The sequence below is a fragment of the Oncorhynchus clarkii genome, chromosome 25, assembly GCF_045791955.1.
Source record: "Oncorhynchus clarkii lewisi isolate Uvic-CL-2024 chromosome 25, UVic_Ocla_1.0, whole genome shotgun sequence".
NCBI classification, from domain to species: Eukaryota; Metazoa; Chordata; class Actinopteri; order Salmoniformes; family Salmonidae; genus Oncorhynchus; species Oncorhynchus clarkii.
This window is the reverse complement of record NC_092171.1, coordinates 21,662,760-21,686,443: the sequence shown is the minus strand read 5'-3', so window position 1 is coordinate 21,686,443 and position 23,684 is coordinate 21,662,760. Positions and strand designations below refer to the sequence as shown.

General features: G+C 45.2%; 1 protein-coding gene across 3 annotated transcripts in view; it reads right to left on the bottom strand.

The window, feature by feature from the left end:
- The window catches only part of LOC139384012 (zinc finger, FYVE domain containing 28), a 55,800-nt gene that overhangs the window by 5,212 nt on the left and 26,904 nt on the right, over nucleotides 1-23,684 (bottom strand). For 2 of the 3 annotated variants that reach the window (XM_071128639.1, XM_071128640.1), the window contains exons 2-10: nucleotides 18,000-18,140; nucleotides 14,995-15,132; nucleotides 9,023-9,225; nucleotides 8,821-8,910; nucleotides 8,600-8,689; nucleotides 8,406-8,507; nucleotides 6,720-8,207; nucleotides 6,329-6,427; nucleotides 5,861-6,024 (exon numbers count right to left, since the gene is read on the bottom strand). In XM_071128639.1, the coding sequence (XP_070984740.1) occupies nucleotides 5,861-6,024; nucleotides 6,329-6,427; nucleotides 6,720-8,207; nucleotides 8,406-8,507; nucleotides 8,600-8,689; nucleotides 8,821-8,910; nucleotides 9,023-9,225; nucleotides 14,995-15,132; nucleotides 18,000-18,140 (2,515 nt within the window). The remainder of the gene's footprint in view (nucleotides 1-5,860; nucleotides 6,025-6,328; nucleotides 6,428-6,719; nucleotides 8,208-8,405; nucleotides 8,508-8,599; nucleotides 8,690-8,820; nucleotides 8,911-9,022; nucleotides 9,226-14,994; nucleotides 15,133-17,999; nucleotides 18,141-23,684) is intronic. The other variant, XM_071128641.1, reaches the window with a different exon arrangement.

The window sequence follows — 23,684 nt, the reverse complement described above, 5'->3', positions numbered from 1 at the left end:
GAGTAACCTCTGGTGACAGATCATTCCACGATGTCATGGCTCTATACATAACTGAGTAACCTCTGGTGACAGAGCATTCCACGATGTCATGGCTCTATACATAACTGAGTAACCTCTGGTGACAGAGCATTCCACGATGTCATGGCTCTATACATAACTGAGTAACCTCTGGTGACAGATCATTCCACGATGTCATGGCTCTATACATAACTGAGTAACCTCTGGTGACAGATCATTCCACGATGTCATGGCTCTATACATAACTGAGTAACCTCTGGTGACAGATCATTCCACGATGTCATGGCTCTATACATAACTGAGTAACCTCTGGTGACAGATCATTCCACGATGTCATGGCTCTATACATAACTGAGTAACCTCTGGTGACAGAGCATTCCACGATGTCATGGCTCTATACATAACTGAGTAACCTCTGGTGACAGATCATTCCACGATGTCATGGCTCTATACATAACTGAGTAACCTCTGGTGACAGAGCATTCCACGATGTCATGGCTCTATACATAACTGAGTAACCTCTGGTGACAGATCATTCCACGATGTCATGGCTCTATACATAACTGAGTAACCTCTGGTGACAGATCATTCCACGATGTCATGGCTCTATACATAACTGAGTAACCTCTGGTGACAGATCATTCCACGATGTCATGGCTCTATACATAACTGAGTAACCTCTGGTGACAGATCATTCCACGATGTCATGGCTCTATACATAACTGAGTAACCTCTGGTGACAGATCATTCCACGATGTCATGGCTCTATACATAACTGAGTAACCTCTGGTGACAGAGCATTCCACGATGTCATGGCTCTATACATAACTGAGTAACCTCTGGTGACAGAGCATTCCACGATGTCATGGCTCTATACATAACTGAGTAACCTCTGGTGACAGATCATTCCACGATGTCATGGCTCTATACATAACTGAGTAACCTCTGGTGACAGAGCATTCCACGATGTCATGGCTCTATACATAACTGAGTAACCTCTGGTGACAGATCATTCCACGATGTCATGGCTCTATACATAACTGAGTAACCTCTGGTGACAGATCATTCCACGATGTCATGGCTCTATACATAACTGAGTAACCTCTGGTGACAGATTCCACGATGTCATGGCTCTATACATAACTGAGTTCCACGATGTCATGGCTCTATACATAACTGAGTAACCTCTGGTGACAGATCATTCCACGATGTCATGGCTCTATACATAACTGAGTAACCTCTGGTGACAGATCATTCCACGATGTCATGGCTCTATACATAACTGAGTAACCTCTGGTGACAGATCATTCCACGATGTCATGGCTCTATACATAACTGAGTAACCTCTGGTGACAGAGCATTCCACGATGTCATGGCTCTATACATAACTGAGTAACCTCTGGTGACAGATCATTCCACGATGTCATGGCTCTATACATAACTGAGTAACCTCTGGTGACAGATCATTCCACGATGTCATGGCTCTATACATAACTGAGTAACCTCTGGTGACAGATCATTCCACGATGTCATGGCTCTATACATAACTGAGTAACCTCTGGTGACAGATCATTCCACGATGTCATGGCTCTATACATAACTGAGTAACCTCTGGTGACAGATCATTCCACGATGACATGGCTCTATACATAACTGAGTAACCTCTGGTGACAGAGCATTCCACGATGTCATGGCTCTATACATAACTGAGTAACCTCTGGTGACAGAGCATTCCACGATGTCATGGCTCTATACATAACTGAGTAACCTCTGGTGACAGATCATTCCACGATGTCATGGCTCTATACATAACTGAGTAACCTCTGGTGACATATCATTCCACGATGTCATGGCTCTATACATAACTGAGTAACCTCTGGTGACAGATCATTCCACGATGTCATGGCTCTATACATAACTGAGTAACCTCTGGTGACAGATCATTCCACGATGTCATGGCTCTATACATAACTGAGTAACCTCTGGTGACAGATCATTCCACGATGTCATGGCTCTATACATAACTGAGTAACCTCTGGTGACAGAGCATTCCACGATGTCATGGCTCTATACATAACTGAGTAACCTCTGGTGACAGATCTTTCCACAATGTCATGGCTCTATACATAACTGAGTAACCTCTGGTGACAGATCATTCCACGATGACATGGCTCTATACATAACTGAGTAACCTCTGGTGACAGATCATTCCACGATGTCATGGCTCTATACATAACTGAGTAACCTCTGGTGGCAGATCATTCCACGATGTCATGGCTCTATACATAACTGAGTAACCTCTGGTGACAGAGCATTCCACGATGTCATGGCTCTATACATAACTGAGTAACCTCTGGTGACAGATCATTCCACGATGTCATGGCTGTATACATAACTGAGTAACCTCTGACAGCAGAGCATTCCACGATGTCATGGCTCTATACATAACTGAGTAACCTCTGGTGACAGAGCATTCCACGATGTCATGGCTCTATACATAACTGAGTAACCTCTGGTGACAGAGCATTCCACGATGTCATGGCTCTATACATAACTGAGTAACCTCTGACAGCAGAGCATTCCACGATGTCATGGCTCTATACATAACTGAGTAAACTCTGGTGACAGATCATTCCACGATGTCATGGCTCTATACATAACTGAGTAACCTCTGACAGCAGAGCATTCCACGATGTCATGGCTCTATACATAACTGAGTAACCTCTGGTGACAGATCATTCCACGATGTCATGGCTCTATACATAACTGAGTAACCTCTGGTGACTGATCATTCCACGATGTCATGGCTCTATACATAACTGAGTAACCTCTGGTGACATATCATTCCACGATGTCATGGCTCTATACATAACTGAGTAACCTCTGGTGACAGATCATTCCATGATGACATTGCTCTATACATAACTGAGTAACCTCTGGTGACAGATCTTTCCACGATGTCATGGCTCTATACATAACTGAGTAACCTCTGGTGACAGATCATTCCACGATGTCATGGCTCTATACATAACTGAGTAACCTCTGGTGACAGATCATTCCACGATGACATGGCTCTATACATAACTGAGTAACCTCTGGTGACAGATCATTCCACGATGTCATGGCTCTATACATAACTGAGTAACCTCTGGTGACAGATCATTCCACGATGTCATGGCTCTATACATAACTGAGTAACCTCTGGTGACAGATCATTCCACGATGTCATGGCTCTATACATAACTGAGTAACCTCTGGTGACAGATCATTCCACGATGTCATGGCTCTATACATAACTGAGTAACCTCTGGTGACAGAGCATTCCACGATGTCATGGCTCTATACATAACTGAGTAACCTCTGGTGACAGATCTTTCCACGATGTCATGGCTCTATACATAACTGAGTAACCTCTGGTGACAGATCTTTCCACGATGTCATGGCTCTATACATAACTGAGTAACCTCTGGTGACAGATCATTCCACGATGACATGGCTCTATACATAACTGAGTAACCTCTGGTGACAGATCATTCCACGATGTCATGGCTCTATACATAACTGAGTAACCTCTGGTGGCAGATCATTCCACGATGTCATGGCTCTATACATAACTGAGTAACCTCTGGTGACAGAGCATTCCACGATGTCATGGCTCTATACATAACTGAGTAACCTCTGGTGACAGATCATTCCACGATGTCATGGCTGTATACATAACTGAGTAACCTCTGACAGCAGAGCATTCCACGATGTCATGGCTCTATACATAACTGAGTAACCTCTGGTGACAGAGCATTCCACGATGTCATGGCTCTATACATAACTGAGTAACCTCTGGTGACAGAGCATTCCACGATGTCATGGCTCTATACATAACTGAGTAACCTCTGACAGCAGAGCATTCCACGATGTCATGGCTCTATACATAACTGAGTAACCTCTGGTGGCAGATCATTCCACGATGTCATGGCTCTATACATAACTGAGTAACCTCTGGTGACAGAGCATTCCACGATGTCATGGCTCTATACATAACTGAGTAACCTCTGGTGACAGATCATTCCACGATGTCATGGCTCTATACATAACTGAGTAACCTCTGGTGACAGAGCATTCCACGATGTCATGGCTCTATACATAACTGAGTAACCTCTGGTGACAGATCATTCCACGATGTCATGGCTCTATACATAACTGAGTAACCTCTGGTGACAGAGCATTCCACGATGTCATGGCTCTATACATAACTGAGTAACCTCTGGTGACAGATCATTCCACGATGTCATGGCTGTATACATAACTGAGTAACCTCTGACAGCAGAGCATTCCACGATGTCATGGCTCTATACATAACTGAGTAACCTCTGGTGACAGATCATTCCACGATGTCATGGCTCTATACATAACTGAGTAACCTCTGGTGACAGAGCATTCCACGATGTCATGGCTCTATACATAACTGAGTAACCTCTGGTGACAGATCATTCCACGATGTCATGGCTCTATACATAACTGAGTAACCTCTGGTGGCAGATCATTCCACGATGTCATGGCTCTATACATAACTGAGTAACCTCTGGTGACAGATCATTCCACGATATCATGGCTCTATACATAACTGAGTAACCTCTGGTGACAGATCATTCCACGATGTCATGGCTCTATACATAACTGAGTAACCTCTGGTGACAGATCATTCCACGATGTCATGGCTCTATACATAACTGAGTAACCTCTGGTGACAGATCATTCCACGATGACATGGCTCTATACATAACTGAGTAACCTCTGGTGACAGATCATTCCACGATGTCATGGCTCTATACATAACTGAGTAACCTCTGGTGACAGATCATTCCACGATGACATGGCTCTATACATAACTGAGTAACCTCTGGTGACAGATCATTCCACGATGTCATGGCTCTATACATAACTGAGCGACGCATTCCATCTGTTTTTGGTTTGGGTACCGTGAAGAAACCCATAGTGGAGTGTCTGGTGGAGTATGTATGTCTGTTTGAAGTGTATGCAAATAGATTATACAAGTGTTTAGGCATTTCCAACACACACGTTTCCTAGTCAATAGTAGTAGTCAATTTCTCAACCATGAAAAACGATCATGCATGTTGTTGTTAGTTCTGTGTACAGTTAAGGGCAAGGCGTTCTGCTTTGTTTTCAGCCCGCTGCAGTTTTACAAGGTCTTTCTCTGCTGCACCTGACCACATTACCGTACAGTCATCAAGATGGGACAAGATCAGAGCCTGAACAATTAGTTGATCTGTGTGTCAAAAACACAGAAAATATTTTTATAAAACAGACCTACCTCTCCCCATCATCACAGCAACTTTGTCAATATGACTTGACCGTGATAACGGACTATCCAATGTTACTCCTAGGACTTCAACTTCTTCAATGGGCACAGCCTTTATGTCAAACTACAGCTGAGGTTGTGGTCTAAGAGGAAGGTTTTAGATGTATTTAAGACCAGTTATTTGGTCATTACCCATTTTGACACTGACTGTAACTCCTTGCTAAGCGTCTCAGTGAGCTCACTGGCTGTGGGTGCTGATGTGTAGTCATCAGCCTACATAGTCATTTTAGCTTCTTGTAAGACTAGCAAATCCTTTGTAATAAATAGAGAAGCACTATGGGGTGGAGTGAAGAGGAGTGCATACTGGTTAAGCAACAAAAGCATGATTTCATTGTCTTTCAGAGTAAAAAGAAAGAAAAACATGAGAAACATAGACTGATTTACCCCATCAAACCACAGCTATACCCTTGGAGAGTAATATCCTTGGACAGATAGTCATACCCTCAGAGAGGGAGTGTGTCATACCCGATATGCAGACGAAGAGGCGGTGGATGAGGTCACTGCTGCTGTGGAAGCGCGAGCGGATCTTGTTCCTGGCGGCCATCTTAGCAGCCTGCAGGGCCAGCTGGATCTCATGGTGGTCCAGATCCTCTGACATCCCTGAGCTCGTGGTAAGACTGCTGACAGGGCTGGAGGAGAGAGGGGGAGCGCAGGTGCAAGAGAGAGAGTGAGAACGGGAGAGAGAGATCCAGTGAAGGGAGAGGGAGGATGGAGGGAGAGAGGAGGTACTGTCATATTGTCATTGTTATAAACACAGAAACACTGTTCACCAGCATATTGTGTACTGCACTTGAATATGCATCGTACTATAGGGGTTTTGGTTGATTTCAATCTCAAAGTGAGTGAAATAGAGATGAGCAAGGGTCATAGTAATAACATAAGCTGTAACATGGGGATGTACGAAACAGAAACACACACACGGCCAGCGGTTACCTGGCTGTGTAAGCACTGCTGGACAGACTACATGTGGTGACAGACACACTCTCACAGTCACTACTGGAGACTGAGCTGAGAGGAGAGTCCTGGAAAAAACTGGGAATAAATCATTAAATAAAATAATAAACCGATAACATATGGGCAACATAAAACGGGATCTGTGAACATTATGATAGGCACAAAAGTAGCATAAAGCCAAGTGCAAATAGCAACTAGAACATAAAACAACAAGTGGATGACAAGTTCTGGGTTCAATTAGCCAGAGAGACATGGAGGAAGTTTGCTTTCCACAGATATGTAAATGACTGTTGTTGAGGCCTACCTGCTTTGAAGGGGAGCGCTGATAATACATCACCCAAACACACACCTATAGTACATATGCGCATACCTAGTGTTCTTCTTGCTCTCTTCCTTGGACTCCCCTTCTGTCTGTCTGGTTTCCGTCCTGTCCCTTCCCCCGCTGGCCTGAGGCCTCCTCACTGTCCTCCACTGGTGGACACAGGGCTCTGGGGCTCCCCTTACTCCATTGGGGCTGCTGTCCTGGCCCAGGCCCTGCTGAGATCCCGGGGCCAACACCACCAGGCACTTGTCACAGCGCTGGTCCCCTTCCTCCTCCCCTGGAGGAGGCTCTAAGGAGCAGCGGGAGGAGGGGGGTGTCAGCTGGGGGGGAGAGTCCCCCTTCCTATGTAAGTTGTGTCCTGAGGAGGCCAGGCGACAGGCAGAGGACTGGATGACAGAGCTGTGTGGCGGATGGGGCTTGCAGTGTTTGTCCAACCCCAGGTCCATCCCCAGCCCTGTGTTGTCCATGGTGAGGGTGTCATCATGGCCGTCTTCACAGCTGCCGCAGCAGACACAGGAGTTGAGCAGGCAGTGGGTGGCCACCAGGGGGCCGCAGGGCTCTGTAGCTGAGGAAGGGGGGGGGCGGGGCAGGAGCAGCTTGTCCACAGCCAGCTCAGTCAGGCTGGGGGAGCCGGGATTGAAGATGACCGTGGCCGAGAGCTTCATCCCTCCCATACGGTGTGCAATGACTTCAGCAGTCTCGCCTCCCTCCAGGCCCACCTCCCAGCCGTTAGTGTAGGGCAAGGGCTCCAGGCCGGGGGTGGGGCCTGGTCGCTTGGTGTTTGGGCACTGTGGGGGCATGTTTTGGGGCTGCTGGGATGGATCTGACTGAGCATCAGTGGACCAGCCATTCCTGGTTGAGTCTGTCAGGAGGCCAGGTCTGTGGGGCTGAGGCAAGGAGGGCTGAGGGGCTTTGGAAGGCGAGGTCAAACGGCTGCTGGTCACAATGTCCCCTCCTGCGTCCAGGTCCTCCATGAAGAAGACTCTGTCCTCCTCCTCATGGTAGAGACCTGTCCTTCCCCGGCTCACCAGGAACCGGAGGGGGGAGGCCTCGGTGCTGGAGCCCCCGCTGGAGCCCCCTCTGTTGGGGCGGTGGGCCGGGGACTGGCCCTGGCTGGGAGGGGACAGCAGCGTGGACATCTCATCCCCCACACGGTACACCATCATGTTGAGCTGTTCGATCTCCTCCTCATCATATTGCATGGAGCAGGCCAGGTCTGCCTCCTCCACCTCCTCACACAGAGAACCCTGCTCCCTCGCCCGCTTCACCTCCTCCCACTCCCTGTCCTCCTCCTCCTGGATGTGGGAGATGCACAGAGACAGCACCTCCTGTTGCTGCACTCTCTGCTCCTCGCTCCACTCCTCACCAGTGTCGCTGGTGGGGCTGCTGGATGAAGGGAGGTCTGGGGCAATGGTGGGGTTTGGGGTGGGTGTGGGGGGGCATTTAGGGACCAAGGGGAACTCCCCATCCTGAGAGATACAAAGGCTCCGCTCCAGCGTCAACAACTCCTCCTCTGACAGGGTCTGCAGCAGGTCCCTATGGGAATAACACAACCTTAACAACATACTTACCAGCCTAAAATGATCACTCAATGAGGATGGTAGTGGCCCATGACCTTTAGATTGTTTGCCCAGGTTCTTGAGACTGATGTTCAAAAGATTGTTGTGAATGACAGAGCTATTTTCTATGATTAAATACAGAGGACAATCTATATGTGTATCCTCTTAACGGTACCTGATCTTCTTCAGTAAAGTGCGAAAAGGCCGGAGGAGCTCAGACATGTCCTCTGGTTTCCTATCCAGGTTGAGTGGACCTTCACCGTACACCACCAGACCACTGAGAGAGAGACAGGGGGATTATAACATGTTATTAGTATCAGAGACTTCTAGGCAGAAGAGGAAGATGGAGACAGAGGAGAAAACACTTACCACACAATGGCTAGTCTGGGGATTGTAAACATCAGAGCGGGTTCATAGTCATCGATCATGTCTTGGCTGAGATAGCCCAGCTTGAGCGCCCTGAGACAAAAACAACAAAGACGAGAGGATGTGAAATAATATTGGCCAACCACTTAAAAAATGTACTAAACCCTGCATCTCCTGTGACATCACTTGTCTCTATTCCTCTGTTGCCCCTGCATACAACTCACCTATCCACAGTCTCACAGAAGAGCACAATCACCTCCTGCTGAACATAGTATTCTTTGGGAGACTTCACAGGCACCATGGCTGACACATAGCTGACAGAAGAGGAGATAGAGGGAATTGTGTAAAACAAAATACGTAAATACAGTCAAATATATTGTTGTTGATGATGTCCAAAAGCTAAAGATGTTGATGTCCTATAGCTACCTGAGCTCAAACTCAGCAAAGAGGCTGTCGAAGTGGCGTAACGCGTCCCTCATGCGGTCGGTGTATAAGTTGAGGTCTCTGAGGGCCTGGTCTCTCGTGATGTTTCGGACTTCCTCCAGACTATGGGTCAGGTCCTTGGCTAGAGGCCTCATGGCCATGCTCTCGATCTCCCTGTTCATGATGATGGAGCCTGCAGCTAGACACTACACACAGAGATGGAGAGAGAATGACTTGTGTTATTTAACAGTTCTCTTTCAAGTATTCGTTTCTCTATTTCACTTATGGGATACTTCTCCAGCGTATTCGTCTGAAGCCTTTGTTACACTACACCAGCCATGATTGGCTGAACGTGGGGGGAAGCCCGGTCAGCCCTCTCTTGGAGCGGAGAGAGAACTGGTTGGCATGAGCAGTGTCAAACTGGGTACAGGGCACGATAGACAGGGAATACAGACTAGAATTCGCTGTCACCCCGCCTCAATTCAATGGAATCATATACACTCAGGAATCAGCGTGTGTACTCCGGGAGGAAATCACATCGCTAATAGGGAAAAGGGCAATAAGAATTGTTCCTCCCAAGCAAAGCTACTGCGGTTTTTACTCAAGCTATTTCCAGGTTCCAAAAAAGGGGGTCGGCATACGCCCGATCCTAGATCTACGTGTTCTGAACAGGCACATGAGAAAGTACATGTTCAGAATGTTGACACACACACTGCTCTGCTACGTTCTGTGCGACCAGGGGATTGGATCGTATTCGTCGACCTGAAGGACACTTACTTTCACATCTCAATATACCCTCCTCACAAGAAATTTCTCAGATTCGCTTTTCTGGGACTCCCTTTCAGACTCTCACTGTCACCTTGTGTCTTTACGAAGTGTGCCGAGGCAGCCATAGCCCCACTCAGAGAGAGGGGCATTTGGCTGATGATGTACAGTTGAAGTCGGAAGTTTACATACACCTTAGCCAAATACATTTAATCCAAGTAAAAAATCCCTGTCTTAGTGTCACGTTCTGACCTTAGTTCCTTTGTTATGTCTTTGTTTAAGTTTGGTCAGGGCGTGAGTTGGGGTGGGTAGTCTATGTTATTTTTTCTATGTTGTGTTTATGTGTTTGGCCTGGTATGGTTCTCAATCAGAGACAGGTGTCGTTCGTTGTCTCTGATTGAGAATCATACTTACGTAGCCTTTTCCCACCTGTGTTTTGTGGGTGATTATTTTTCAATGTCAGTGTTTGTTCCACACAGGACTGTGTCGGTTTTCATTTATTTATCTTGTTCCTTTTGTTTTCTGTGTCCAGTGATATTTCATTAAAATACACTGCTCAAAAAAATTAAGGGAACCCTAAAATAACACATCCTAGATCTGAATGAATGAAATATTCTTATTAAATACTTTTTTCTTTACATAGTTGAATGTGCTGACAACAAAATCACACAAAAAGTATCAATGGAAATCAAATTTATCAACCCATGGAGGTCTGGATTTGGAGTCACACTCAAAATTAAAGTGGAAAACCACACTACAGGCTGATCCAACTTTGATTTAATGTCCTTAAAACAAGTCAAAATGAGGCTCAGTAGTGTGTGTGGCCTCCACGTGCCTGTATGACCTCCCTACAACGCCTGGGCATGCTCCTGATGAGGTGGCGGATGGTCTCCTGAGGGATCTCCTCCCAGACCTGGACTAAAGCATCCCGCCAACTCCTGGACAGTTGGTGGTGCAACGTGGCGTTGGTGGATGGAGCGAGACATGATGTCCCAGATGTGATCAATTGGATTCAGGTCTGGGGAACGGGCGGGCCAGTCCATAGCATCAATGCCTTCCTCTTGCAGGAACTGCTGACACACTCCAGCCACATGAGGTCTAGCATCGTCTTGCATTAGCAGGAACCCAGGGCCAACCGCACCAGCATATGGTCTCACAAGGGGTCTGAGGATCTCATCTCGGTACCTAATGGCAGTCAGGCTACCTCTGGCGAGCACATGGAGGGCTGTGCGGCCCCCCAAAGAAATGCCACCCCACACCATGACTGACCCACCGCCAAACCGGTCATGTTGGAGGATGTTGCAGGCAGCAGAACGTTCTCCGCAGCGTCTCCAGACTCTGTCACGTCTGTCACGTGCTCAGTGTGAACCTGCTTTCATCTGTGAAGAGCACAGGGCGCCAGTGGCGAATTTGCCAATCTTGGTGTTTTCTGGCAAATGCCAAACGTCCTGCACGGTGTTGGCCTGAAAGCACAACCCCCACCTGTGGACGTCGGGCCCTCATACTACCACCCTCATGGGGTCTGTTTCTGACCGTTTGAGCAGACACATGCACATTTGTGGCCTGCTGGAGGTCATTTTGCAGGGCTCTGGCAGTGCTCCTCCTGCTCCTCCTCGCACAAAGGTGGAGGTAGCGGTCCTGCTGCTGGGTTGTTGCCCTCCTACGGCCTCCTCCACATCTCCTGATGTACTGGCCTGTCTCCTGGTAGCGCCTCCATGCTCTGGACACTACGCTGACAGACACAGCAAACCTTCTTGCCACAGCTCGCATTGATGTGCCATCCTGGATAAGCTGCACTACCTGAGCCACTTGTGTGGGTTGTAGACTCCGTCTCATGCTACCGCTAGTGTGAAAGCACCGCCAGCATTCAAAAGTGACCAAAACATCAGCCAGGAAGCATAGGAACTGAGAAGTGGTCTTTGGTCACTACCTGCAGAACCACTCCTTTATTAGGGGTGTTTTGCTAATTGCCTATAATTTCCACCTGTTGTCTATTCCATTTGCACAACAGCATGTGAAATTTATTGTCAATCAGTGTTGCTTCCCAAGTGGACAGTTTGATTTCACAGAAGTGTGATTGACTTGGAGTTACATTGTGTTGTTTAAGTGTTCCCTTTATTTTTTGGAGCAGTGTATATCATGAACACATACCACGCTGCGCTTTGGTCCTCCTCCCCTTCCACCGAAGACAACCGTTACACTTAGGTCAGTTAGGATCACCACTTTATTTTAAGAATGTGAAATGTCAGAATAATAGTAGAGTGAAGGATTTATTTAAGCTTTTATTTCTTTCATCACATTCCCAGTGGGTCAGAAGTTTACAGACACTCAATTAGTATTTGGTAGCATTGCCTTTGAATTGTTTAACTTGGGTCAAACGTTTTAGGTAGCCTTCCACAAGCTTCCCACAATAAGTTGGGTGAATTTTGGCCCATTCCTCCTGACAGAGCTGGTGTAACTGAGTCAGTTTTGTAGGCCTCCTTGCTCGCACACGCCTTTTCAGTTCTGCCCACAAATTTTCTTTAGGGTTGAGGTCAGGGCTTTGTGATGGCCACTCCAATACCTTGACTTTGTTGTCCTTAAGTCAACTTTGGAAGTATAATTGGGGTCATTGTTCATTTGGAAGACCCATTGGCGACCAAGTTTAACTTCATGACTGATGTCTTGAGATGTTGCTTCAATATAGCCACATCATTTTCCCGCCATCTATTATGTGAAGTGCACCAGTCCCTCCTGCAGCAAAGCACCCCCACAACATGATGCTGCCACCCCCGTGCTTCCCTCCAAACATAACGATGGTCATTATGGCCAAACAGTTCTATTTTTGTTTCATCAGACCAGAGGACACTTCTCCAAAAAGTACGATCTTTGTCCCCATGTGCAGTTGCAAACCGTTGTCAGGCTTTTTTATGGCAGTTTTGGAGCAGTGGCTTCTTCCTTGCTGAGCGGCCTTTTAGGTTATGTCGATATAGAACTTGTTTTACTGTGGATATAGATACTTTTGTTCCCGTTTCCTCAAGCATCTTCACAGGGTCATTTTGTCCCGGCCGTTGTTGGTGGAAGAAGGTGGTAAGTGTCCATCTTTTTAATAAAGTAAATGAACACTGAACAAAAACAATAAAGAGAACCCGGTTCTGTCTGGTGCTGATACCAACACTCAACAGAAAACAATCACCCACAACTCAAAGGTGAAAACAGGCTTCCTAAGTATGGTTCTCAATCAGGGACAACGATTGACAGCTGCCTCTGATTGAGAACCATACCAGGCCAAACACAGAAATCCCAAATCATAGAAAAAAGAACATAGACTGCCCACGCCAACTCACGCCGTGACCATACTAAAACAAAGACAAAACAAAGGAACTAAGGTCAGAAAGTGACACATTTGCTGTTGTTCTGGGATTGATTTGCACTTTTCGCATCAAAGTACGTTCATCTCTAAGAGACAAAACACGTCTCCTTCCTGAGTCTATCAGAAGCTTCTAAAGCCATGACAATCTGGAATTTCCCAAGCTGTTTAAAGGCACAGTCAACTTAGTGTATGTAAACTTCTGACCCACTGGAATTGTGATACAGTGAATTATAAGTTAAATAATCTGTGTGTAAACAATTGATGGAAAAATGACTTGTGTCATGCACAAAGTAGATGTCCTAACCGACTTGCCAAAACTATAGTTTGTTAACAAGAAATTTGTGTAGTGGTTGAAAAACAAGTTTTAATGACTCCAATCTAAGTGTATGTAAACTTCCGACTTCAACTGTAGATAGATAATTGTCTGTTGTGCAAGCAATTGAGACAAGAGGTCTTAGAACACAGTCAGCTACAATTGGAACACCTGGCATTCCCACGCAATCTCTTTCCTAGGTTTAATCCTAGATTCGGTATCATTCAAAGCTCGCCTTTCAGTGAAACGTATAAGTACATTCCAATTTTGCCTAGCACTGTTTCTCAGAGGGAACCTAGTCTTTTTCAAAACACGCCTGAGGCTGCTGTTTTTATTTATTGTTCCTCAATAGGTTTGATGGCATCGGCTTGAGTAGTCACCCCATTAAGAATATGAGAGGGTTTCAACGCTGGGTCTCTTCTCTAGGTCTGAGCCCAATATGTCACAAACATCACATGTACAGATCTCCATAGACTGCATGGTAGCACTGCACCTCTGGAAACACCGGACATAAACTGCCTGGACCTCCTTACAGTGTCCCTAGCATTAAAGTTGTTCCTCCCATTTCTGGTGGGTCTTCATGTTCTAGTCAGAACAGACAATACCACTGTCGTGGCTTACATAAATAAGGGGGACTGCGATCCTCTCACTTACACACACTGATTATGTGGAGCAGTGTGCATCTCCAGTCACTGAGAGCTACTCATGTACCATGAGTACTGATTCTGGGGGCAGATTTACTTTCCAGGGGGAACACTCTACACGGAGAGTGAAAGCTCCACCCAGAGGTAGCCAATCAGGTTTGGATGCACTTCGGCAGTCCAGCAGTGGATCTTTATGCATCAATGGAGAATACTCAGTGTCCACTGTTCTTTTCCCTGAGGGATCGGTATGCACCGATGGGAGTGGACGCATTGGCACATGAGTGCCCACGCGTCCACATGTATACATTCCCCCACTTTAATACTGCCTGCTGCCCCTTATATCACATAAGTGAACTACCGAAACTAATACTTGAAAGAGAACTTTAAGTTACGACCGCAACCCCGGTTCTCTGATATTATGAGTGAGGTATTTCACCAGACCACCCCCTCCTTGTATGAGCGAGGAAGAGGTGTCGCATATTTTTGAATGACTCAAGAGACACAGTGTTGAACCTTTTATAGGGTAGGAGGGACACCCTTCCCGACGCACACGTCTCGATGTCCAGCCAATCATGGCTGGTGTAGTGTAATAAAGGCTTCAAACGAATACGCTGGAGAAGGATCCCATAAGTGAAATACCTCACTCATACTATCAGAGAACCGGGGTTACGGTCGTAACCTAAAGTTATTCATCCAGGTTAGTCTCATTAAGACTTGTTGTCTATGTGCAACTGATTAACACAAGGAATAATGAGTTAGGCTATATAACGATACACCTTTACATAGTGATAGGAAAAAGACAGATAGGAAAAAGACAGTAAACGGGCATGACTTCTTTAAGAGTGCCTATAGTTATTGTGATGTGAGATGATACTGGAGGGCATACAGTACAGTACAGTACCTCAGCCCCAAACCACAGCTGTCCTGCCAGGTTGTCATGGCGAATCTCCTCTGGGAACTTGACACAAAAGTCTCTGTTGGCTCGGTCATCAGGGATACATTCATCCATGATCTGGTTGATAATGTTCAACACGTTGTCCTGCAGACACATGGAGAGTGACAGGAAAAGAGATTGAATACATTTGTGAATAAACGTACTGAATGAAAAAGGGCAGTCAATATATATTTTTCTGTTGGGTGAATGACTGGAAACATATTTTCTAATAATGTTACAAACTACCCCTGTAAATCTACCCCTGTAAATCCACTAACTAAATATCACCCCCTACATGTAGTGTCTCGAAGACATGTTCCGGACCTTTGGCCACTAGTAATTATTTTTTAAACTTCCCACTTTGGGCTGGATGTGTCAATGTGTAGTTCATATGCATAATCTATGAGCAGAATTACTCTTACCTCAATTTGCTACGAAATTCCTAGTTTGAAAGCAACTGTTTTTCTGAAATCTGTGCTGCGCCATTTTCCCTACATTTTCCCGCACGTGGGCCAGCAACCTAGCAATTCAGTTTAACCAATTAGCTTCAGCCCCTCGCCATATGATTGACAGCTAGCCATATGCACAAGATGCACCCACAGCAGAGTGAGAAAGAGAGCGATGACGTGGTGCACATACTGTACGTGACGTAGTATGCCATTTTCAGGGACCACTTTTGGCTCATGAGCGCTACTTTCAAAACTACTGGCAAAAAAGGTATCCAACTGTGCCGGAGAATCCCTTTAAACAGGAAACAGGCTGAAAACAATTACAGGCCCATGCCCAGAACGGCCCATTATAGCCCTCAGTCACATCTTAATTCCCCCTCAATAAAAAACACTAAACTAAATCCCATAATTGCAGCGGTGCACACACACTGGCACACACAGCGAGAGCTAATCAACAGCTTGTGTAGCGCTGGCATGTACAACAGTTATAACAATGAGATACAATTAGCCTTTCACGCCTAGACACTCTCTCTCTGTGTGCTGCTGTAATCTGGTCAGGAACATCAGTGAGTCTCTGCTGCCCTCAAGGAGAAAGATTAAAAAGCTTAACCACCGACTCCTTTATTGCAGTGCAGTACTACGTATGTCTTGGCCATGTGTGGTACACTACAGCAAGGGCTAATCTTTACCACTATCAGCCCTCATCACAGAACATGACATTGGGATGATACCTAGAGTAGCTGCAGAATAGAGAGCTTGCACTCTCTACACTCCTACCCTCTAGGTTTTGCTTTGCTCAGACCACTTGCCTTCCATTCTGGACGTCTCAGGTGTACAGGGTATTATGAAAGCATGCTGGTAACATTGTGTTTTGTCTTCACAAGATAGCCTACACCAAAATAATTTTCTAATCATGAGATTTAAAAGTATACCAAATATATTAAAAGTGAAAGTCATGTTTCCCATAACTGAGTGTGTAAGCAAAACACTGACTGAGAGAACAAGAGGCAGCGCAGCTCCCTGAAGCATTGTTATTTTCCTTTAGGGGAGATATGGAAAGAGCCAAACCAGGAATTATAATTCTCAGTTGCTGAACATGTCCTGCAGTCAGTCAACTAAAAGCCTTTCTTTCAGTTTACGAAGCACATCACAACGCAAAACTAACATACAGACCACAGCAGGGCGTGGTCAATTTAAAGCTGCAATAGGAAACTATTTGGGTGTCCTGACCAAATAGAAGTGTGTGTTATAGATCTGTCACTCATTGAAACTAAGTCTAAGAAGCGGTATATCTGTTCTACGTGAAATTAGGCAAACTATTGCGAGCGATTGCTAGCGATTTCTGCATAGTGCATCTTTAAGGTGACAATGAAATGAGCGAAAGAAAAAGAGAGGAGGGACAATGAGAGCATGGAATGGAGAAAGGGAGCGAGGAGGTGGGTGGGAGCGATGTAGAGAGAAAAATAGGAGAGAGGAAAAGCAGTTGGGGTTCAAGCAGTGACCTTATTAGGAGCTTCCCCCCTCAGGGCCCTGGGTGCACTAGGCTCATTTATGGTGGTGGGCCTGCTAACGATCTCTCAGTCTGCCCCCCTGAACATCACACCAGCAGGCAGCAGCATGGCAGCCTTCAACTCACACAGTCCCGACCCCACACGCATCACCTAACCCTCACCGCATATATGGAGGATGAATGGTATATAAATGTCAAAGTCCCCCGACTCCAAAACGACACAATGGCCTACCATCGGTCATGTGACAGGTCTCAGACAGAGACAAATACAGTACGTTTGTGAGGCAGATAAGCTTAAGCTCCTGGCAAGCAGGTTAATATCCTATAGTGGATCTACACAACATTGACATATCAAGTCATACAACAGCAACCTGACATTCAACCATTCACTCTGACCCCATACTGCCTGAAAACATCAAACCAGGTGTCATGATAGCCTATCTCTAGATAAAAGCCTTCCAAAGAAGTCACTCATCCAAGGTTTCAGTCCTGACCTAGATAACAGCAACACAACCTACTCACAACCTGATAAAAGGCTATCAAAACAACAACAAAATGTGACATGAGAATCAACTGCTTCCACCCCGAGTTGACTCCTTATCTCACCTTGTCACTGTGAGCTGGCTTGATTTAAGGGCCCATCCAATCATATAACCGCTACCATATTAGCCAACCAATATCAGCCATTTTGCAGTTCAAACTCCACTTAGGAGTAAAAAATAATGATCCTCTTAACTCAAAAGCATGTCGCTTTAACAGAATCTGCTGGAAACTTCAATACTTGAACTATCACTCACTTTGCTTGGCATGGTGGATTACTTAAGTGCTAGTTGTCAAAAAGGGTTATAGAATTACCTCATAAAATGTCTGATGGATTTGTTTTAATTGATGGAGTTTGAAGTCAAAGAAATTAGAAACATAGCGAAACTAAACTATAAAAGACTTGCTATAGAATTGTGGCCCTAATCCGAGGGTATTCAAATCAACCAGTGTCAGTTCCTTTTGATTCTTACCTGACAGGATCTGAACTGGTTGACCAGCAGAGTACACCTCTGAGGGTCTTTCCTGCCATCCAGGCTGTCCAGTTCTGTGGCCACTTGGTTAAGCTCCTCATCAGCATAGTAGAACTGGGCCAGGAGCTGAGGGTCTGTCCTCTGCAGAGATAGAAAAATAATAATAATAATAATACAGGCTAATATTAAACACTCACAAAGGTAGATCAATTAAATAACTCTTAGGTAGGCAGTTTACTGTACTGTTTACTGTAGGGAAATTGCAGTGTCTCTACATAGGTAAAGAAAGGTTACCACATTCAGTAGAATTTGTCAGAAGAATCCCATAGGGTAATTTTTATCTTCTCCAATTTACTCAAGTGTAAAATATCTTTAATCCACACAAAATGAGAGGGAGGAGAGGGCATATTCCATATAAGTAAAATCAACCTTCCTGCCAACAAACTCACAAATGCTAGGACCAGAGCAGGACCAAAACATGTATTAATGAAGCAGCAGTTTGCCAACACCTGTCGCAAACAGGGTGGACATAAGGATAGATCTTAGAAAGTCTGCATTTAGTCCAGTGAGTGCGGTGTAACATTTTGCATTGGATCAAACCCTGTTTGGCACAAATAGAAGAGGAGTGGACACGGTATAGAATATCTTCCCATGTGTCATCAGCAAACTCATCACCTAGATCCTGTTCCCATAAAGTGTTAATAGCTGCGAATGAAGGATTGTGAAGAGAGTACATTTCATCATAGCTATAAGCAATAATGCCTTTTACTGTTGGGGATGGTGTGAAAAATGCATCAGTGGGAGGGCCCACAGAAAGAGTGGGGAATTGAGTGGTCATGTCACGAACAAAGGTGCTCACTTGTAGATATCTAAAGAAATTATTATTCAGAAGGTGGAATTTAGCTGAGATTTGTTGGAACGATGCAAACGTGCCGTCAATATACAAATCATTGAATGATTTGATGCCAAGGCTGAACCACATGGAGAAGGCTCCATCTACTAGCGTTGGATGGAAAACGTGATTTCTGAGTAGAGGGGCCCTTAATGAATAGGTTTGCAAACCAAAGTGACGTCTAAACAGGTTCCTTATCTTGAAAGTGGTTTTTACTAAAATGTTTTTGGTATAACTTGAAGTAGTAGAATGAATAGGGGAATGTGCCAAAGCAGCCAGTGAGGATGGCATACATGAGGAAGATTATATCTTCAACCATGCTGGAATGATATGTGGGGTATCTGCACAGATCCGGTACTGAATTACATGGACGTTGGCAGCCCAATAATAGAACTGGAAATTAGGTAGGGCCATGCCCCCTAAGAGTTTAGTTAGGCCTTTGCAGGAACACCTAGCGGATCCTTGGATTTTTATTATTACGGATGAAGTGTGAGATTATCCCACACATCCCTAATTTGCAGAAAAAATATTCTGGAATAAAAATAGGTATGCATTGAAAGAGGTAGACCAGCTAATGATAGGGGGAGTAGTGACCATGGTTCAAAATCTTTCTCCACCAGAGTAAAATTAGCCTTAAAAATGATCAGATTTGTTTGTGACATGTACCCCAAATATGTATATTTGTTGAGAACTACTCTGTAAGGCAATGTGTGTAATGGGTAGTTTTACAAGCTGCCGCATTTAAAAGTAAAAGCTCGCTCTTATTCAGATTTAACTTGTAACCAGCGACTAGGCCAAATACATTAACCCCTCTAGGGTAGGGGGCAGCATTCGGAATTTTGGATGAAAAGCATGCCCAAATTCAACGGCATGCTACTTGGGCCCAGAAGATATGATATGCATATAACTGGTAGATTTGGATAGAAAACACTCTAAAGTTTCCAAAACTGTTAAAATAGTGTCTGTGAGTATAACAGAACTGATTTAGCAGGCGAAAACCTGAGAAAAATCCATTCAGGAAGTAGTTTTTTGTTGTTGGTTTTGTTGTTTTCTATTCAATGCCATTACAGTATCCATTGACTTAGGACTGCAGGCTCATCCTGACATGACCCTCCAGTGTGACAATGCCACCAGCCATACTGCTCGTTCAGTGTGTGAATTCCTGCAAGACCGGAATGTCAGTGTTCTGCCATGTCCAGCGAAGAGCCCAGATCATGTCTGGGACGTGTTGGATCGGAGGGTGAGGGCTAGGGCCATTCCCCCCAGAAATGTCTGGGAACTTGCAGATGCCTTGATGGAAGAGTGGGGTAACATCTCACAGCAAGAACTGGCAAATCTGGTGCAGTCCATGAGGAGGAGATGCACTGCACTACTTAATGCAGCTGGTGGCCACACCAGATACTGACTGTTACTTTTGATTTTGATCCCCCCCCTTTGTTCAGGGACACACTATTCCATTTCAGTTAGTCACATGTCTGTGGAACTTGTTCAGTTTGTCTCAGTTGTTGAATCTTGTTATGTTCATTCAAATATTTACACGTTAAGTTTGCTGAAAACTTGAGGACGTTTCTTTTTTCCTGAGTTTATAAGCTCCTAAATACTCTCCAGGAAACATAGTGGTTCCAGCAGCTAGGCTAAACTCTTACCAAGCGGAGCATTGTGACCATTATATTATAAAAGAGAAAAACACACACACACACACACACACACGTTCAAAAGTTTGGGATCACGGGTGGCGTAGTGGTTAAGCTGTGCCACAAGAGACTCTGGGTTCACGCCCAGGCTCTGTTGTAACCGGCCGCGACCGGGAGGTCCGTGGGACGACGCACAATTGGCCTGGCGTCGCCCGGGTTAGGCCGGTAGGGATATCCTTGTCTCATCGCGCACCAGCGACTCCTGTGGCAGGCTGGGCGCAGTGCGCGCTAACCAAGGTTGCCAGGTGCACGGTTTGGGATCACTTAGAAATGTCCTTGTTTTAGAAAGAAAAGCAATTTTTTTGTCCATTATAATAACATCAAATTGATCAGAAATACAGTGTAGACATTGTTAATGTTGTAAATGACTATTGTAAGCTGGAAACCGCTGATTTTTAATGGAATATCTACATAGGTGTACACAGGCCCATTATCAGCAACCATCACTCCTGTGTTCCAATGGCATGTTGTGTTAGCTAATCCAAGTCGATCATTTTAAAAGGCTAATTGATCATTAGAAAACCATTTTGAAATTATGTTAGCACAGCTGAAAACTGTTCTGCTTAAAGAAGCAATAAAACTGGTCTTCTTTAGACTAGTTGAGTAGCTGGAGCATCAGCATTTGTGGGTTTATTGTGGGTTTATTAGACTCAAAATGGCCAGAAACAAATAACTTTCCTCTGAAACTCATCAGCCTATTATTGTTCTGAGAAATTATGGCTATTCCATGTGAGAAATTGCCAAGAAACTGAAGATCTCGTACAACGCTGTGTACTACTCCCTTCACAGAACAGCGCAAACTGTTTCTAACCAGAATAGAACGAGGAGTGGGAGGCCCCGGTGCACAACTGAGCAAGAGCACAAGTACATTAGAGTGTCTAGTTTGAGAAACAGACGCCTCACAAATCCTCAACTGGCAGCTTCATTAAATAGTACCCGCAAAACACCAGTCTCAACGTCAACAGTGAAGAGGCAACTCCGGGATGGTGGTCTTCTAGGCAGAGTTCCTCTGTTCAGTGTCTGTGTTCTTTTGCCTATCTTTTATGCTTATTGGCCCGTCTGAGATATGGCTTTTTCTTTGCAACTCTGCCTAGAAGGTCAGCATCCCGGAGTCGCCTCTTCACTGTTGAAGATGAGATTGGTGTTAAACAAATCAAAATATATTTTACATTTCAGATGCTTCAAAGTAGCCACCCTTTGCCTTGATGACAGATTTGCACACTCTTTGCATGTATTTCAGATCCTTTGTTATTAGACTTGAAATTGAGCTCAGGGGCATTCTGTTTCCATTGATCATCCTTGAGATGTTTCTACAACTTGATTCCACCTGTGGGAAATCCAATTTATTGGACATGATTTGGAAAGGCACACACCTGTCTATATAAGGTCCCACAGTTGACAGTGCATGTCAGAGCAAAAACCAAGCCATGAGGTCGAAGGAATTGTCCGTAGAGCTCTGAGACAGGATTGTGTCGAGGCACAGATCTGGGGAAGGGTACCAAAAAATGTCTGCAGCATTGAAGGTCCCCAAGAACATAGTGGCCTCAATCATTCTGAAATGGAAGTTTGGAACCACCAAAATTCTTCTTAGAGCTTGCCGCCTGGCCAAACCGAGCAGTCGGGGGAGAAGGGCCTTGGTCAGGGAGTTGACCAAGAACCTGATGGTCACTCTGACAGGGCTCTAGAGTTTATCTGTGGAGATGTAAGAATGACAACCATCTCTGCAGCACTCCACCAATCAGGCCTTTATGGCATAGTGGCCAGACGGAAGCAACTCATCAGTAAACGGCACATGACAGCCCGCTTGGTGTTTGCCAAAAGGCACCTGAAGACTCTCAGATCATGAGAAACAAGATTCTCTGGTCTGATGAAACCAAGATTGAACTCTTTGGCCTGAATGCCAAGCGTCACGTATGGAGGAAACCTGGCGCCATCCCTATGTTGAAGCATGGTGGTGGCAGCAGCAGGGACTGGGAACAGGGACTGGGAGACTTGTCAGGATCAAGGCAAAGATGAACGGAGCAAAGTACAGAGAAATCCTTGATGAAATCCTGCTCCAAAGCGCTCAGGACCTCAGACTAGGGCGAAGGTTCACCTTCCAACAGGACAACGACCCTAAGCACACAGCAAAGACAATGCAGGAGTGGCATCGGGACAAGTCTCTGAATGTCCTTAAGTGGCCCAGCCAGAACCCGGACTTGAACCCGATCGAACATCTCTGGAGAGACCTGAAAATAGCTGTGCCACAACACAAAGAGGATCTGCAGAGAAGAATGGGAGAAACTCCACAAATACAGGTGTGTCAAGCTTGTAGCGTCATACCCACTATGACTCGGGCTGAATACTTGTGTAAGTGATATCAGTTTTTTTTTTATAAATTAGCAAACATTTCTAAACCTGTTTTTGCTTTGGGGTATTGTGTGTAGATTAATGAGGAAAAAACAGAAGGCTGTAACCGTTACAAAATGTGGAAAAAGTCAAGGGGTCTGAGTACTTTCCGAAGGCACTGTATGTATGTATGTATATATATATATATATATATATAATTATTGAACTTTATAGATTTGTGTGTATTGTTAGATATTACTGCACTGATGGAGCAAGGAACACAAGCATTTCGCTACACCCACAATAACATCTGCTAAATGTGTATTCGACCAATAAAATTACATTTTAAATAAAGCACTTCATCTCCTCTCCTCTATATCCCAGTTACAATGATAGATCTGTTGGTTTCCACTTAATTGACGACAACCAAGACATAATACCATAAAAACAGGATTACGGATGAGTGAACATATTTGAGCACAAAGACGGTGAAATGGATGAAAACAGGCTGGGTTCTAGAGGGTAGGATGTTAACAGATGGTTAATATTGTCTGTTCTCTCCCCAGAAGAGCAGGCGTAATTAGAGAGCTTTGCCCTGGTAAAGGATTTGTGTCATTCTCTCACACTGTGTGCGGTTCTGTGGGGAAGAGCACAGCACAGCAGATCATTCCACTGCTGAGCAGAGCACATGCACAGCCACGCCACTCAGAGAGAGGTGTGCTGAAGCATAGGGACAAAGAGGGAGAAGCAGGTGGGGAACTATCTGTGGGA